The sequence below is a fragment of the Leptonotus elevatus genome, chromosome 11 (genome assembly GCF_054856555.1).
Source record: "Leptonotus elevatus isolate MCC_2025b chromosome 11, RoL_Lele_1.0, whole genome shotgun sequence".
NCBI classification, from domain to species: domain Eukaryota; kingdom Metazoa; phylum Chordata; class Actinopteri; order Syngnathiformes; family Syngnathidae; genus Leptonotus; species Leptonotus elevatus.
In genome coordinates, this window is record NC_141249.1 from 3,980,208 (window position 1) to 3,998,207 (window position 18,000).

The following is an 18,000-nucleotide window of genomic DNA, read 5'->3' on the forward strand; positions in this document are numbered from 1 at the left end:
AAAATATAATTCAGCTTTATTTTGCAACAACAAATGACAGTAGACTGTTCCTTGGCAGGCCCTCTGAGCCAAAGCCCTCTTTATCTGATTAATCACTGGATACTGTTCTGCCAGTGTAATACAATGCTTCATTATGAAAAGCTTCTCTCTTGGTACAATGCTGCATCCTACCCAGGCTTGGTGATAATTGGCAATGTTTTTTTCAATGCATAATCACATTGGCAAACAACCCACGAAGATAGAGGGGATGGGTGGGGGGCTACCACAACAAACTAGCACAGAGATATATTTTGTTTCAAAAACATATAATAAAGTGATATTTTGAAACATTTTACCCCCCCCCCCCCAAAAAAAAAGTTTGGGCAATTATTTTAGACAGCAATTGTGTTTTGATGATTGATGAAGAAAACGTCTGTTGATGCACTGTACATGTTAAGCATAGGCATGTGTGAGGATGGTATAACCACAACATAAATGGCCATTGTATTCGATATGCGAATAAAGTGAGTTATGAACGTCCCCACAGAATGAATTAAACTCTCTAGTCAAGGTACCACTGTACTTGGGATGGCAAAGAAAATAGCAAAAATGGTTGAACTCCGTACATCATAGATTTCAAATGCAGCTTGGTCAAAGATGACATGTTTTGACATGTGAGAAAGGTTTTATGTTTTTTATTTTGAAGTTATCACTTCATGCCAAAGGAAATAATGTATCTGAATTATTATTATTTTTTTACTTTAAATGGCATCATCCATAAATCATGTTTTAGCAGTAAGTTCCTTCTTTATGTTGATTATGGACTGCATATATTTATGGTCAAAATGGCTAAATTAATCACTTTGTGCTTTTTTGGGGATGTTTTTATAATTGAAAATTCTTCTTTGTAAAATCAAATAAATACTAAAGGGCAACGTATTGTAAAACAATCAAATGTTCTGCCTGAAATTCATAGTCTTTGTTGTTGGATGTGTTAAGGGACCAAATAAGAAGTTTGTTTATTCAGGCGTCCAGGAGGCATCCAAAACAGATGCCCGAGCCACCTCAGCTGGCTCCCCTCAACGTGGAGGAGCAGCGGCTTTACTCTGAGCCCCTCCCGGATGACCGAGCTTCTCACCCTATTTCTAAGGGAGAGCCCGGACACCCTGCGGAGGAAATTCGGCCGCTTGTATCCGGGATCTTGTTCTTTCGGTCACCATCCACAGGTCGTGACCATAGGTGAGGGTAGGAACGTAGATCAAACGGTAAATCGAAAGCTTCACCTTTCGGCTCAGCTCCTTCACCACAACAGACCGATACAGAGTCCGGATCAAAGATTAATCACATTAATTTTGACAGCAGATGATCCTTTATCTTGGTTACTTTAAAGGTTGCACAGGTTGTGTTTGAGCATTAAACATACAACTACATGCATTAAAGCAAAGCGTTTAATAAATGTTTGCATATGAGATTTCTAATATTTGTCAAAATATTGGGGTCATTTTTTTTCCATTTTAAATTATGCAAATAAGGTTGAAGATGTGTGCATTGGATGAAAACATGTTGAAGATGTCCTCATAACTTTAAATGTAGAAAGAATTAACACGTAACAGGTGCTCTTCAAATTTGGAGGGCAACAAATGTTGATAACAAGCCTTTTTAATTAAGTGATTAATCAAGATTAATCAAAATTCTAAAATGTGATTCATCTGATTAAATAAATAATCGTATGACAGCTCAACTTTCTACACACTTCATCCCATTGTATTTAAATCAGTGAACAGTTTTGCAGTCAAGTATTTTAACAAAAATTACTCACTACACTAATTACACACACACTAAGCTCATTCCTTATTGTGGGAATACTGAAGTATTCCCACATATGTTATTGTGATTTTTATTCTCCACACTTTTTATTTTGCCGTGGCACAACTCCCACATAACACTTCCGTTTTACTTGCTTTAAAAATTCACGACTCTCGGGGTATATATCGTCTGATTCCACATTACTTACAATATTCACACAATTTAACGTTAAATATAAACTTTTCCGCATTCATTTTCAATGGGACTGACATTGAACTTTTCTAAGTGGCGCAGTTGGTAAAGAGCATTGTCTTGTAACCAGGTGGCAGGTTTCGAATCCCACCTCTGACTGTACATTGCAAATAAATCAATGGCCGTTATGCTAAGTTTTACTTTTACATGTATACCAATTTACTATCATATCAGGAAATTTATTATAATTTCACAGAAATAATCAAATGCATGTTAGCTTTCAGCATCAGATGACACTTTTCAAAATAAATGCCGTGAATTTGAAAAAGTCAAGTTAGATCAGTGATTCGAGCAATTGCCACCCACCACGGAGAACTTGGTTGGGTTCAAACCCTGCTTGGAACATATTTTAGTACATTCGATGGCTCGATACCAACTGACTATCATATCAGGAAATTGATTAAAATTTCTCTGAAATGATTAAATGCATTTTGGCTTTCAGCATCAGATGACACTTTTCCAAAATAAATACACCATTAGCCATGAATTTGAACAAGTCAATATAGCTCAGTACTTAGAGCATTTGCCTCCCATCACGGAGAACCTGGGTTCAAACCCTGCTTGGACCACATTTGAGTACATTCATTTTTTTGATAACTGACGATCATATCAGGAAATGGATTCTAATTTCTCTGAAATGATTAAATGCCACCTTAGACAGATTGCAGTTAAAGTTTTCTTTTTATTCCTTTGTCATTTAACTACAATTAAAAATGTGTAATTTTTACAGAAATTATCTTTCAATTTACTTCATAAGCACATGCATTCAAATCTTAGCATTCAGCTAATAGCATTCAGCTTTCCAACATTCCCACGCAATTTCTGCTGAAATTGCACTTTGTCTTGTTCTTACGGTAAAACTGTTACTAGGAGAAGTAAATATTAAGTATTAGATTTCCTCAACATACCCAAACTACTCACCCAGCCTTGTGCTCCTTCAGCAAGTAAAGGGCTGTTTGCGTGCCATAGAAAAGTGTTAATTACAGGCTCCGTTCAACATGTGCCAATTGGTCCAAACTACCATGTTGCCACATCAGAGCGAAAAACAAGTCGGAAGTTAGGAAAGACCACAAAGAAGCTGAGATTATTAAGAGACAAAGAGTTGTGTGCTGGCTGTCATTTTGTAGACCAGAGTTGTTAACAATTTCCTTGCACAAAATTGAATTCATTTTTATATTGTCAACAGAACATTGCTTTACAAAGGGCTGCAATCCTTTCTTATATTGTGTATGTAATTACTTACTCTTGTATAATACAATTTAGGCAATCTTGACAAATGTGCTCCTGTGGTAAATGACAAGGTATCTTAAAATTTTTGCAATAGATCACATGCATTCAATGACAAACAAATACTTTAAGTTGTTCTACTTTATTTTACTATTCTATTCAATACCTAATTCAAGTTAGCACTTCAAAAATGAGCTAAATGATACTGTAAATAAGAAAAATATCATATGTATAACTTTTTACATAACACAGTAAACAAAAACAAACAGTTTCTTTGAGAGGTGCATTGTGGCGTTGAAAATGTTAATGTTAAAGCTTTTGCTACATCATGCATGCTCCACTAATGCCCAGAGGAGTACAGAGAGCCCTGCAGTTTATTGAGGGGGGAGGGGGTCGTGGCGCCGAGCTTTACACAGAGGCCGCAGTTATACAAGAGGTAAAAAAGTGACCACAATGCTCCTTTAAAGGGGACATCAACGCAAAGATTTTCTTTAAATTAGTATGTTGTATGTGCCACCACTAGTCTAAGCACAGCATTCTGATTAATGTTGCGTTTGTGGAATATGATTTAAGTAGCAAAATCCAACCAATTTTATCCATCTCAGGGGGCAGCCGTTTTGCTTCAGAAAACCGATGAGTCGTGATTGGTCATTAAATTAGCAACTGTGATGTAATTTTCAATTTTCAAATTTCGCCAAAATGGCCGCCTCCTGACATGGATTAAAAACGGTGGATTTGCTCTTTAACTCATACAGTATTCCATAACAAATCATATTAAACAGAATACCGTGTTTAGACTAGTGGGGGTGCAACATATTTAATGTTAAGAAAATTTCTGGGTTGACTTCCACTTCTTTTGAGCTCCGGACGCCATGTGACTATTGCCGAATACACCACCACATTGGCAGGTTAGTAGTGGTGACACACAAAAGACAAACAATGGAGAGCAATGATAAAACTAGCGTTTATCCGTCAACATTCTGTCTAAGTGAATTCTAGTTCATATCTCACTTTGATGAAAAGGACATAATGAGATGGGCAATATGGACAGGTTGAGGATGAGATCCCTATGAAGCGCCACAAGTGTTGACGGCAGATGGGGAGAATAATCCAGATCTGCAATGAATGTCCCTATCACTGCACTTGTGAGTGCTTGCAATCAAACAAAGGCTGGGAAGGTTACAAATTTGTACAATCCGTATTTGTTATTCCCCTTTTTTATTTGCGGTCAATATGCAATCTAAGATAGCAACTTCAGACAAGTCACTTTAGTCATTATGTTAACATCTGCTGATTTGCCTGCCACCGTTGTTTGTGGCGTATTTTTGTTTTGTTTATACTGCTACTGTTCATCAGTTATTAAGTTAGTTAGGTTTTTTTATAAGGTAAATGAAACAAACTATTTCCCCCAAATGTTGCATGTGGTAGGAAGCATCTGCTAGTTATCATGTGTTATCATCTGTGGTCATCCAGATCATGTCTTTGCTATCATTTAATAATAACTACACAATCAAGCCACATCTACATGACTAACTAATTGACTCACCTGAAATGAAATGATCGCTATTGACAATTCCGAGCTTACGTCACAAGTCAAAATGGCGGTCTTACTCCGCTCATTGAAAAGCATTGAACTTTGGATCCTTTTAATTAAATTTGTGAGGATGATTTTGTTTTCAAAATGTGATGACATGTCGTTTGGCTACTATAACAATCTGCCTGGTTTGTATGCTAGTCACAGGCAAAAGCAATACAATCTGCCATTTGTTCTCACCGTACAAAGCAATATCAGAAATGTCCGGGTGTTTTTGTTTTTTTTTACTTAAAAGTCAGCCATTATTTCCACACAGTCAGATAGTTCTGTTCTTTGATCAACAAGATTTTCAACCCTAACTGTAGAACTGTATCAACATAAGATGTATTTCTTTTCTTGACTTACCTATAGATTTGCTGGTGGAGGGCCCTCCCTCCTCCTGAGGTTTAGATGCAAGCATCTGTCTGTGTAGATGTTGTGCCTCTGTCGAAAGTACTGCAATTCCTTGACTGCCATCTCCCGAACTGCTTTCCCCGAGTGACTCTGGCCCACCGGTCTCCAGGGTCCTCCCATTGTAACCTCTACTGGGCCTCCTCTGAGGCTCAACTTGAGGGGAGTCAAGCAGCCGGACGGAGGTCCGTCTGTTGGACACCTCAAGCTCATCATCCTCAGGAATTGGATTGTACCAGATCTCGCCTTCGTCATCAGCATCATTCTCTTCGGCTTGGTCCACAGTTCTGGGGTGGGGTGACACACTCGCCTAAAAACAGACAGAGGCCGAAGAGAAAAAACAACAACTTAAATACTGATCTAAAAACATACACAAATATTATACACATCTATTGAGGAAATCATTATTCAAATAATAACCTAACTTCATATTACTTGTAAAAGTGGAAACAAACTAACTTGGTTAATGCATGGCTCAGTGGTAGATTGGTCGTCTCCCCACCGTTAGTTTGTTGGTTCACTTCATGGGTGAAATGTCCAAGTGTCGCAATACTTTTAATAGATATATTATCCATCCATCCATCCATCCATCCATCCATCCATTATCTTCTTATCCTCACAAGGGTCGCGGGATAGAGATATTAATAGATACTAGACCGAAATGCTTTTTTTCAAGGCCGATAACGATACCGATTATTAGTAGTCAATGAGGGCGATAACCAATATCGTGAATTTTCAGGGGGGAAAATAATGCTGTCAAAATGTTAAAAAATATAAATTCCAACTTTTAACTTTATTGAAATGTCTTAACGTGTGTTTATTGAATTGCAAAATGTTCATTTTAGACATCCATCCATCCATTTTCTGTACCGCTTGTCCTCACAAGGGTCGCAGGGGTTGCTGGAGCCTATCCCAGCTGGCTTCGGGCAGTAGGCGGGGTACATTAGACATATTTGTTTTAAATTCTAACAAAAAGTTGAGAAAGCTTCTAATGTCATCATGTCCTAAAAAGGTTAAATGAAAACTTAAATAACCATATCTCCCTATGTTTATTTTTATTTTTACAGTAAATAATGTTTTCCAAAATGTCAAAATAACTGAAATGTTCAACTTTAACATATCTTTCTTTTAATTTCAAACTAAAACAGAAAGTACAGTGAGTACCGAGGGTCAGCAGCATCTCTTTTAAAGTTAATTGAAAGTTTCAATAAATAGTTCCCTGAGGTTAACACAGTTTTAAATTGATCTTTTATCGTCCATTAGATTTTTTTAAAAAGGTCGATACCAACATTCTTAAAAATACCATATATCGGCGCTGATAATCAGCCCAGCCAATAATCGTCTATCCCTACTTTTTAAAATAGTTCTGTTGTTTTATTTTGGGCTAGAGAGTGATTTATAAAAATGATAAATGGGCATTACAAGACCAGATGAAACATTTAAAAAATGATTTAACCTGCAATGTATTTATGCCTTAATTACAAAAAAGAAAAATAACAACAAAAAAGAAAAGTTCTCGTCTTCTTGTCTGTTGTTGAGAAAATGTGAGATTTAGATCTTCCTCTAATCTGATCTGACTGAGTTTAAGCTTAGAGCAGATATACTGTATGAGTAAAATCAAGCTTATTATCTTTAACCACCAAAGCAAATCAGGAATTTCTTGAATGTGAAACTATCCAGCCAAAAGCTGTTCTCCATTAGAGCAAGACTGTGAGATTGACCTTGGGTAAATGCAGGTGGGCTGGCCGTGAAGATGGTGCCCCTGAACTTCTCATTTCCTCTGGAGGAGGACTTGATGATAACTGTGCGTAGCCCAGGCAAGCCTCTTCCTCAGCTCCCAGCTTTCCTTGCAGCTCATCCTTATTGCAATGGTTCTTTCCAAGGGTGCTCTGCTGCAGCCAGTTGCGCTTCTTGGCGACTGTGATTGTGTGGAGGTGTGGTCGCCACGCTGAAAGCTCATTGGCCCTGGCAGCCTCTTGCATTGGGACATTCTCAGTGAGAGCTAAGTGTGCAATAGAAGGAGGAGGTTAGCGAATATGACGCTTAACATCGCATGCAGGAGACATTTAAGACAAATTAATTGGGATTATCATCTTTTTTCTACACCGCTTGTCCACTAAAGGAAACAACCATTAACTCTCACATTCAGATGGTGTGCTAACCACCACATCACCGTGCTGATGATTAACCGATTGATTAATTTAAATTTAAATGTAATATTCAATCCTAACCCAGATTGAATTAAATTAATTCATGCCCAGTCATGTTAAAGCAAACATCTGTATCATGAAACCAAATGAGTGGTTACACTAAATAAATGATTACATTAGTGTTAATTTCATTAATGAAAACTAAACAAAAATATTTTCGTCAACACACATTTTTAACCAGACGAAAACTAGACTAGACTAAAAACCCTCATTAATAAACAATAACTGGGATCAAATGTATGCATTTACGTAAAAACGGGACTAAAATCTATGAACATTTTAGTTCATGAACAAAGATTAGATGAACATTATATGTTTCTGCTAATATGTCACTGTGACACTGTCATGTGACACACCCACTTTCAAATCTGCAGCGAGTGCAACATGCACCACCAACACATGGGACAGACAGGAGGTGGTCTGGAAGGTTAAAGGAAAGGTTAAAGGTTAAAAAAGGTGAAAGGTTTGAAAATAAGTAAATTATTGTTATTAATCGCATTAATTGCATTAATCAAGTAAATTATTGTTATTGCATTAATCAAACGGCTATATCGTTCCAACAATAATGTTAAGCCGACCGCTAACTAATGCTGGCTAACTTACTAGCACGTAGCCATAGTAGCCACTGTAATTGTGTGTGAAGTTGTTTTTCATCAAAAAGATGATAGGAATATTGTATGTGAAATCGTTATGCTCAACATTGTCTTCTGACAAAAAATATACAGGGATAAAATGATTGTCCTGACTGAAACTAGACTAAAACGTTGACAATTTTTGTTGACTAAAACTAGACAAATAAAATTATGTTTTCTTCTGTTTTCTAAAATGCTAGATTTATAGTCGACTAAAAGTTAACTTAATAAAAACGGGATAAGGTTGACTATGATAAAAACTAACAAGCGTGATTGAAACTGGACTCAAACTGAGACTAAATTTAAAAATGTCTGATCAAATTAACACGATAGATTACATGAATGAATGAATGAATAAATAAGCGTAAAGAGATTCCATATGTACCTTGATACATCGGTGGGATACGAGCCAAGGACAATTTTAAAGTGGAAGGATTTGAGAGGGTATATGATGCAATATGAGTTTCTTCTATACGTACCTCGATATATTTTAAAGTGAAACAATTTGATTCAGTTTGACTCGATGTACTCACGTTTTCAATAAATAATGAGTATCCAATGCACACCCTGAATGGATATACATCTCACATCTGCTTTCATTTACAGTATTTCTCAAGCTCAAGAAGCCACATCTTGTTTGGGCTTGTTGGTAATTTGCTCATATTTTTATATGACTAGTTTTAGTAATATTGTTTTCCTCACCACACTATTAATCAAACTGTCGAAAAGATCTTCAGCTATTTTCTCCTCCGTTTTAGCTCTCAGTCATGCCCCTCCACATGCTTTGACGAGATGCTTCTTTTTTCCTCTTGGTTGTATTTGCATCGACAGCAAATTATAGACTAGATCTTAAATGTTAAAATGCTTCGCTTTTTGTGATGAAAACATTATTGAGTGAAAGGAAGACTTTATTTCGGCAAGCCAACTCTTTTAAACAGCCTTCCTATTACCTTAAAAAAAAATAAAAACGACTGTAGGAGATTTCACTTAGTTTCAGGAACTTTTGGAATGACAAACTGCGGATTACTTTCCTGAAACAAACTGATATTGCATTATTTCTGTATACAACATAAACTGAACTAAATATGTAGACATCGATTGGCTGAAAGTGATGTCAGGCAAAATTGACAAACTGATATTTGTTGTTCTCTTTCCTGTCTCGAGTTTCCTTTACAACACAGATCTTGGACTGACTTATACAGCTCAATTTCATTGTGAAATCCATTTGACATCAATTCAGCATTCTAGCTGGTGTGAGGAGCAAAGTGAGGTACTTTCTAGAACTTGTGTGGTTGGAAAACATCTGTGACTTCAAGCACAGAAATGCTGAAATGTCTGTTTTCAACATCACACAAGAAATTAGTTCACTACTGTCAGCAAACATCTTTCCACCTCAGTAATATGAGAGGGGTCAGAAACAGTACTGTGGAATTTTTGTTTCTGTCAGGGAGACAATTTTCTACTGTCTTCTTAAATAAACTGGACACATTCAAGTGCGTACGGTACATATATTATCGATAAAAGAGAACAGATTCTTTACTGAAAGTGAATTAAGCCTCTCAGACATGATTGCTTTCTTATAGGATTTCCCATAGGAAATAATTTCAATTAGTTTAATCTGTTCCCAATACAATAAATTCCAATTTTAATTTATATTTATGTAAAAACATTACCCCGCCTACTGCCCGAAACCAGCTGAGATAGGCTCCAGCACCCCCGCGACCCTTGTGAGAAATAAGCAGTTCAGAGAATGGATAGATGGATGTAAAAACATGTACACACTGTTTTTAAACAATAACAAATACCTTATCTTTTTTGTTGTGGTGTGATAGCATCATTGGATGAAAAATACACTCGCAAATGTTCGGAGCCTGTTGCAAATTCAACTTTATTGCTATGTTTGCATACTTTAGTTCAGTGCTGAGTTTGTGTACAGTATTTTACATTGGGCATATTGTTAGACTACTAAGGGGTCCTTGCGTGCGCTGTTTAACATCAGGCACATTGTTGAACAGCTAAGGAAGGTCCTCACGCTGGTATTTATGGAAGTAGTCATGGTAATTACAACGGTGTGATTATCTCCTTCCTTATATCAACTGTGGTTCGTAGCATTTTGTGTTTTTCTTTGCGGCCACTGGTACTGTTGTCTTTCTTTGGGCGCATGGCGAATGAAATTGTTATGGAAAAATCAAAACTCAAATGTACGGACCACCTCCGGGAGTGTTAATGCTCTGACTCAAAATAAGAAGCGCTGTCAAGGCACTATCTGTGACCCATGTGCGATCTGACACAATCTGAGGTGCGCATGCACAGCAGGTCGGCCATCTTGAATCGCTTACCTACGCCAACCACACAAGGACAAAACATCTACGTACTTACAATCGGCGGTAGGCATTCGTAAAATTCTATGAAACAATATACAACACTTTGATACCATGCTCCTGATAGTACAGAAATTACTTATGTGTTTTGTCCTAGTGTGGTTGCCGTAGGTTAGCGCCTCAGATGTGCAGGGGTCACAGATAGCGCCTTGATAAGCGCCTCGTCTCGACTACCGTAACGTGTGCATTCGGCATCGTTCGGCTTGACTCGTCTACCTGTTCAAGGTACGTTTGGCTTTGCTTGGGTGTTCGGACTCCGAGAATCAGGTCGATCTCCAAGGCATTTTTTTAGTCCAATTTGTACGAGTTCTGAAATGTTTGAACTCCGAGGTTTCACTGTATTTTACACTCCACTTGCTAATTGCATTTCTATGATTTTAAGTACCACCACCAGGGACACTTGTTTGCTCACCAAGATTATGTTAAAAAAATATATATATTCTGATATTCACCAAACGTTGTGGCTGAGCGCCAGATGGCAAAAAAAAATGATGAAAATACTACTAAAAGTGTGGATCTAATAATTGATTCTACTTGGCTATTTTCATACTTGACTAAGTGAAGTTAAAAAAAAATAATAATGCACAAGGTGGATGGATATCTATGATTGTGTAGAGTTAAGGGCTAATCAAAATGAGGATAATAAAGACTACTAATATCCAAGCTGCTATGCTGGTCATCCCTTACGACAAGAGGACAAGACAATCGCCTCTGTGTGGAGTTGTTGTCAGCATGCCAGCTTGCCATCTTCTTTTAGGGGTCTTTCATAACTGGAAGGTAAAGCGTGTCCTGACACGAAGAGCATTCCAGACAACAGCTCCGGGTTTACAGCCTTAACGCTGTCTTCACTGCCACACTCCTTAGTGGGCCTAACTTATTTCCAAAGCAACAGACCATTACAGTTTTATCTTTGTTATTGTTTAGCGTACCCCTATTGCACACAAAGTGAACTGGGATAGGCTCCCTGCAAACCTAAACAGAATAAGTAGCAAAGAAAATTTATGAATGGATGACCTATTGACAGATGTATGGAGCTTGTGATTTAGAAAGCTATGCTCAGCCTCATACATATTTTTGGCTTGTATTTTCTTAGTTGTTTAGGTTTCAGGGTTCTTATTTATAAAATACCGACTGGTGACCTACCAGACAATGTAGATCAAAATAGTTCAAATACATTTGCATAACAGAGCTACACAACCTGCTTCCCTGTGGCACGGTGCTGTGTAGAGGATGCGGTGAGCCAACATAAATCTCACACCCCTTTAAGGTAACAGATGGCCAGAGCACAATAATATAAGGTTTGCATGTCTGTGTGGGAGGAAGAGAGAAGAGGTGGTGCTGAGATGAGAAGTGTTACGATTTGGCAATAGAGATAAAAACAGAGAAAAGCTTTTTTTCCGGATGTACTATTAAAAAACTGTTGTACTGCCACTAAACCTCTCTCCAATTATATTCTCTATCTAAATCGACTAGGGATGGAGACACTTCCTCCTAGCGAACATTTGATCCACATTTCCACCAGCTTTCCTTTTAGCTTGTCTCCACACACGTCCTTCTTTTGATAAGAGCAAAACCTACACCAACAACTTTCTTGTCCATAAAGACCGCATTTTTTTGTGTAGAGCGTTTGGGGCTCCCTTTTAAAAGAGGATCTTTTGCTGTTTGCTTTACATTCCTGTTGATGCACATTCATATGGTAATGAGGATCCTCTGAGGAAATTTTTCTCTTTTTACATCACTAAAGGCCGGAGATTGTCCGCGGTTGCGTCACACGTCAACACTAGCAACCCACTGAGGTGTCTTGGCAGCGTGCATATACAACTTCCTCTTAAGTGCATTGTTTTGAGACCCACATACCAAAAAAATATGTTCTACTAAACAAGATTCTCTGACTACATATTTACTAGAAAAAATAGCACGGATTTATTCTATGACATGACTGATTTAGCTCATTAAGAGTGCTAGAAAAAAATCCTCATGCCACAGGTTTGCCCTGTATCACTCGACTCTGTGTCCTGAAAGTTCAATCAAACACATCAAATCAACAACAAGCTTTTAAACAGCCAGCATTAGTTGAGTAGTTTATAAGGAAAAAACTAGGGGTGGGAATCTTTAACTGTCACATGATTCGATTCAGAATAGATTTTCAAATCACAACGATTTTTGATGCAAAATGATTCGATTGACAATGATTTCTGCTCCAATTTATAGATGTACAAAGAATCATCATGATCTACTCCAGTCTGACTCGCTAATGCTAATTAGCGCGCTACTCGCGGCACTTTTATCACTCAAAAGAACGGCTATTCAGACAAAACGCTTCAGGAATGTTTACAGAGAAGCATCTTAACATTACTCACTGGGATATGCTCTTTCTACGCTTAAAAAAACAACAACTTTTATTGGCGTAACTTAATCGTGACTTTTTCCTTCTACTCTCTAATGTGGCTACAACTCAACAGTGTATCAAAACGCGTGGAACCACACTGCCCCTAAGTGGCCAAATCGTGTACAACAAGAACAGCACTCTCAATAAAGGCACACACAAACAATATAAAATAATTTAAATAAAATCGATTATGGGACATTTAAAATCCATCCATCCATTTTCTTAATCGCTTAGTCCTCACAAGGGTCGCGGGGGTCGCTGGAGCCTATCCCAGCTGGCTTCGGCAGTAGGCGGGGTACACCCTGAACTGGTTGCCAGCCAAACATTTAAAATCGATTCTGAATTGTATTAAATGAGATTTGCGATTCTTATGAGAATCGATTTTTTTGGCACACCCCTCAAAAAAGTGTAGTTCAGTATATAATTCTGACATGAGTGGACAACCATCACAGAGGTTTAGATTACACTAGCATTCTCATGTCATTGTTATTTTGCATCCCCTGAGCAAGCACACATTGTCCATTTATGGGGCGAAAGTGACGCCACGCAAACAAGTTAAACAGCAGGAATGGCATCCCAAAAATTCAATCCAATGTCTCCTTTAAATGCAAGTTACCATGGAGCTGCCCTGAGTTAATGACTGGGGAGGAAGGCAACATGACAGCCCAACCCCCTTACCTCAAACACAACCAGAGTTAGTGCACTGGCTCCTGTTCTGCTTTGGATTCCTCTGGCCACAGCTGTGGAAATGTTCAGGGAAATCAAGAGGAGGCAGACATTGGGTGAAATATATTTCAGAAAAAGAGTATGGCTCCCCAAACTTAGGGTCGGCGGTCCATATATGGCAACAAATAAACCAATACCTTTATCATTCATTTATATTATTGATTGATGTACAGTATAACTTATCGTGAAAATACGACATCTTCTTTTTTAGTAAGTTTTCAGGTATTTCAAATCTTGATCGCAACAAGTTTGGGAAACCCTCACAGTAAATTCCGTAGAGTAAATTTGACTCTATTTAGTGGGACCAAATAGACTCAATATTACAGTAATATTTACACTTGCGAGAGAGTAAAAAAAAAAAAAATCTAAAACAAAACAAACTAATGACCTTCAGCTTGGAAGCCACACTAACACCTGAGCTAAGCGCCTCCTACTGTTTGCTTATATCCAAGAGGAGACCAAAAACATGATTTTTGGCCTTTTGGAGTTACGAAGATTCCAGCTGACACTAGCGATATACTAACACACACCCGGAGCTGCGTGGCTCAGGGAGTAGATCGGCTGTCTCCCAAGCTGAAGGTCGTGAGTTCGTTCCTCAACCCTTGAGTGACTTTTATTGTTGATTGTTTATGTTTTTTGGTTGTTGTTTTTTTCAGTTCTTCATTTTACTCTCTTCCAAGTGTAAACATTACTCTAAAACTGGGTCTATTTGGTCCCACTCTAAATAGAGTCAAATTTACTCTACAGAATTGACTGTGCTGGTTTCGATGAATGACAGACTACTGAATGCTGGACCAATGGCATAACCCAACACAGAGTACTTCCTCTGAGCAGCCCCAGATATCACACTCTATTTCTAGCAACACAGCACTGACAGTCAACAACAGCTTGCACACAAAACAGCTCAACTATTTGCTCTGAAAGGGACTTCTGCAGAAACACACACGCACTCATAAAAAGCAAAAGCATAATCAAAACAATTTGGTGATCCTTTAAAAGTCCTAAGACTGACTGTCTTGTAAAATGTCTAAAATGTCATATATAACAGTTGCATAGTTCGGCTAAATTGGCTACATTTGTGATGGTTAACTTAAAGATAAATGTGGTGCAGTCAACATCAGTCCAGGCTATCGAAGTATAACACAATGAACCAGTACCAAAACTGTTTTAGCAAAACATCAAAATGCTAAGCTTTAGCATTTTGATTACTCCAAATAATCTCAAACCGGTAGAACATGCACATCATTATATAAAACGGATAGGCTAAATAAACCTTGTGTCATCGTTTTGCCATTTAGATAGACTCAAAGCCAATTGGTTTGCTTACATTTGGTCTGAAAAATCATCTGAGCAAAAAGACATGTCAAAATCCAATGCTAGAGTGACCAGATTTTCAAAATTAAAAACTGGGACACTACAATTTCGCTGAAAATCTAATACACAATAAATTATCACCAGGAATTATTTACAACAAATTTAATCGCTAGTCAATTTGGTGACCGGTGGTTGTGTTATTACTTTAGCTAATGCTATCTTGGTTGACAGTTCAACAGTGCGAAACAAGTCACTTCCGGTATGACGCAAATGTGAATGTGAAAGTAAATAGAAATGAATTTAACGGTTACTGTAAATTTATTTTTAATTGGTTTATCATATGAGTCATGTGATTGACATACAGTATACATGGTCCAAACAATCGGCTTGCTGACTGGACTAAAAACAAAAAACAGAACGCCAGGATGAGACCAGTGTAGACTGGTCAAATCTGCTAAGATAGGCTCAAAACGGGCCTGTCTCCATTAAACCCGGTTGTCTAGTTACCCTTTAATGCAGATGGTTTCATGATACAGATGTTTTCATTGTAACACATTTCGTACATAACCAAATGTCATTCACATACACCAATCCCACCACCAACACCAGAAAAACTCAAACAGGAAGAATGAGTTAGTTGTTATTGAACTATACTGTGAGTGATCACATCTAAAACCTGATGTACTATTAATTTGGTGTTAAAATGTGACTACATTAGTGTGGAGAAGAGAACCCGCCACCAGTTAGAGAATCTTAAAAGAAAGCAGAGGTTTGAGGTGTCTCGTCCCTTTGCTTTGCATCCAGAAGAGGAGGAGTGCCACCAGGCGGAGTGTACTATGAGTGGAGGATGATGACAGTAATCATACAGGAAGGAGGGTGAGAGTTCGCTGATTTAGGAGATCCACAGGAGTTGAGGCCACTCCGTGCGGCCATCCTACCTGAATGCTGTGGTGTCTTGCTTGCAGGGGGCTTGACCAATTTTATCACTCGGCTGGATGTTTGGACCCCCGTTCCTCCTGGGTTCGCCTGAGGAGAAGGACGCTCATGGTTTTGGCTCCCACCGCGGGCCGAGGATGAACCTTCTATGCGTTGCTTCATTTCAGACGACAACAGGCGACCTTTGTGCATCCACTGTTGCATCTTGTTGACAGTGACACCGTGGCCCTTGTTGACTAAGTTGCCCCCCTGTGGTGAAACCCGAGTTGCCTGCTGCTTTTTATCATGAGCAGAAGGTGCTGATCCCTCTGTGTTGCTGTCCAAAGAACCAGTGAGGCTGTTCACTGAACCACTGCTTTCTGCAAGATTCCCTCCAGCGACTACTTGAAAACGCTCGTCACTGCTGGCGGCATTGTAGGCCACCTGAGGTTTTGAAAGCTCGCCGCCTTTTATAACATCAGCATCTTCACTGCCTCGATCTGATTTTAGCGGTGAAACCACTCCACCATCACACACGACTTTAAGAGGATTTGTCCACTGCAAAGGTCCAGCTGGATACCTGATGTCTCCCTCACTGGCAAAGCGCACTAACCTCGGTTTTATCTTAGCCAGAGAAAGATTGACCATGCTCTTACTGTTTAGTCTGGTTTTGAGGCCTGGCTCTAGGTTTCCACCAAAACACAGTAGCAAGGAATCTGTGTCGGACACCTGTTGGCCGTTGTGGTCACCTCCAGAGGACCATGATTCACTGTCCATGTTTCTGGCAGACAACCGTGAGCACAAGCTATCCCTAGAGTGGCTACTACAAGAGGAGGTGGTGTGATGTTCACTTAAACCAGCACTTACCTGCTGGTCCAAATTGATATCATTCATAGCATTGATCAGGAGGTAATAGGCCTCTTTCAGTTGGTTTCTAAGCCTGTCTGTTTCCTGGGCACTGTAATTCTCATCAGCCTGTCCTAACTGGGGCAGCGCCATAACATCTTCTCTATCACTTGAACTTTTTGCTCTAGTTTCATAGAAAGGCAGAATTTCATTATCATAATAATCATCTTCTTCGCTGTCTAAAGGATGCTTGAGTGATACCTTTGTGTCACACATGGATGCCATGTTAATATCGCATGATATTTCTAGCTCAGTTGGAAAGAAGGATGGGCTCTGCAGCGGGCCCCTGAAGTCCACTGAGTATGCAGAGATGTCAATTGATCGAAAGAGGTTTTCATCTGTTTGAGCAGGGATTGGATTCACAAGCACGGGTGTCTCCAAACTTTGGTTGTTGGTATTATGTGCATTTACAGCAACAACAGTTCTTGGCACATGTTGGGAACATCCTTGGACCAGGGGCTCACAATCACAAGTAGTGCAGTTCACAGTTTGTGCATAGGAATAAATATGATTTGAATTGTCCCCGAAGCCAATTGAATCCCCTACGCTACATTGCCACGGGACTGAGATGAAGTGTTTCCTCTGGCCATGCGTTTCTCCAAAGGACAATCCTCCTGAAATTGTGATCGTGTCATCACACGCGGGCTCCCAGTGGCTCGTATTAGCCTCTGTAATCGCATGTCCCGCAAACTGCACCTCTCTTTGAAGTGAAGCCCCCGGGAGCTGCCCATTAACCCGAACCCTGCCCCCGCTGCTCAGCAACGGCGGACGTGAGCCCGCTAACTCCACTGACGAACTCAGCCGGAGCAACTCAACCCCCGTGGTTTGCGCCACCGGCCCGTCAAAACAATTCTCGTACGTGCTCATTCTCTCTGCCGTGTAATCCAGGCCTGATAGCGTAACTACCGGGCGAGCCTCGACGGAGTCTCGCTGCATTTGCAAAACTTTTTCTTTACCTTCTCTGCCCACATTTGCAGCAGCAGTGGAGCCCAATCCAGCGCTGAGCGTCTCTCCTTTCTTGGATTTTTTCCCACGGAGTTTCGCTAGTAAAGTCCTCCGCAGAGGATCAGCCATTCCTTTCCAATGCCCCCGAGAAGTTAAATTCCTCCCGATTCCTTTCAACACGCTGGCTCCAGTGGCAAAGAGCCGAGTGTGTTCTCCTCTCTCGCCGCAGCGGTCTCAGCTCGCCGATGGAGCCTCGTCTCCATGCTCTGCTGTCACCTCCGTACAGGCGTCACACACGGCTCAGCCTGCCTAAACTCGCCCACACCTCTCTCTC

General features: G+C 39.5%; 1 protein-coding gene across 2 annotated transcripts in view; it reads right to left on the reverse strand.

Moving 5' to 3' along the window:
• The window catches only part of syde2 (synapse defective 1, Rho GTPase, homolog 2 (C. elegans)), a 60,727-nt gene extending 42,727 nt beyond the window's left edge, over window positions 1-18,000 (reverse strand). Inside the window, exons 1-3 of one of the 2 annotated variants that reach the window (XM_086089846.1) lie at window positions 15,839-18,000; window positions 6,970-7,250; window positions 5,204-5,558 (exon numbers count right to left, since the gene is read on the reverse strand). In XM_086089846.1, the coding sequence (XP_085945972.1) occupies window positions 5,204-5,558; window positions 6,970-7,250; window positions 15,839-17,795 (2,593 nt within the window). In that variant the 5' untranslated portion in view covers window positions 17,796-18,000. The remainder of the gene's footprint in view (window positions 1-5,203; window positions 5,559-6,969; window positions 7,251-15,838) is intronic. The other variant, XM_086089847.1, reaches the window with a different exon arrangement.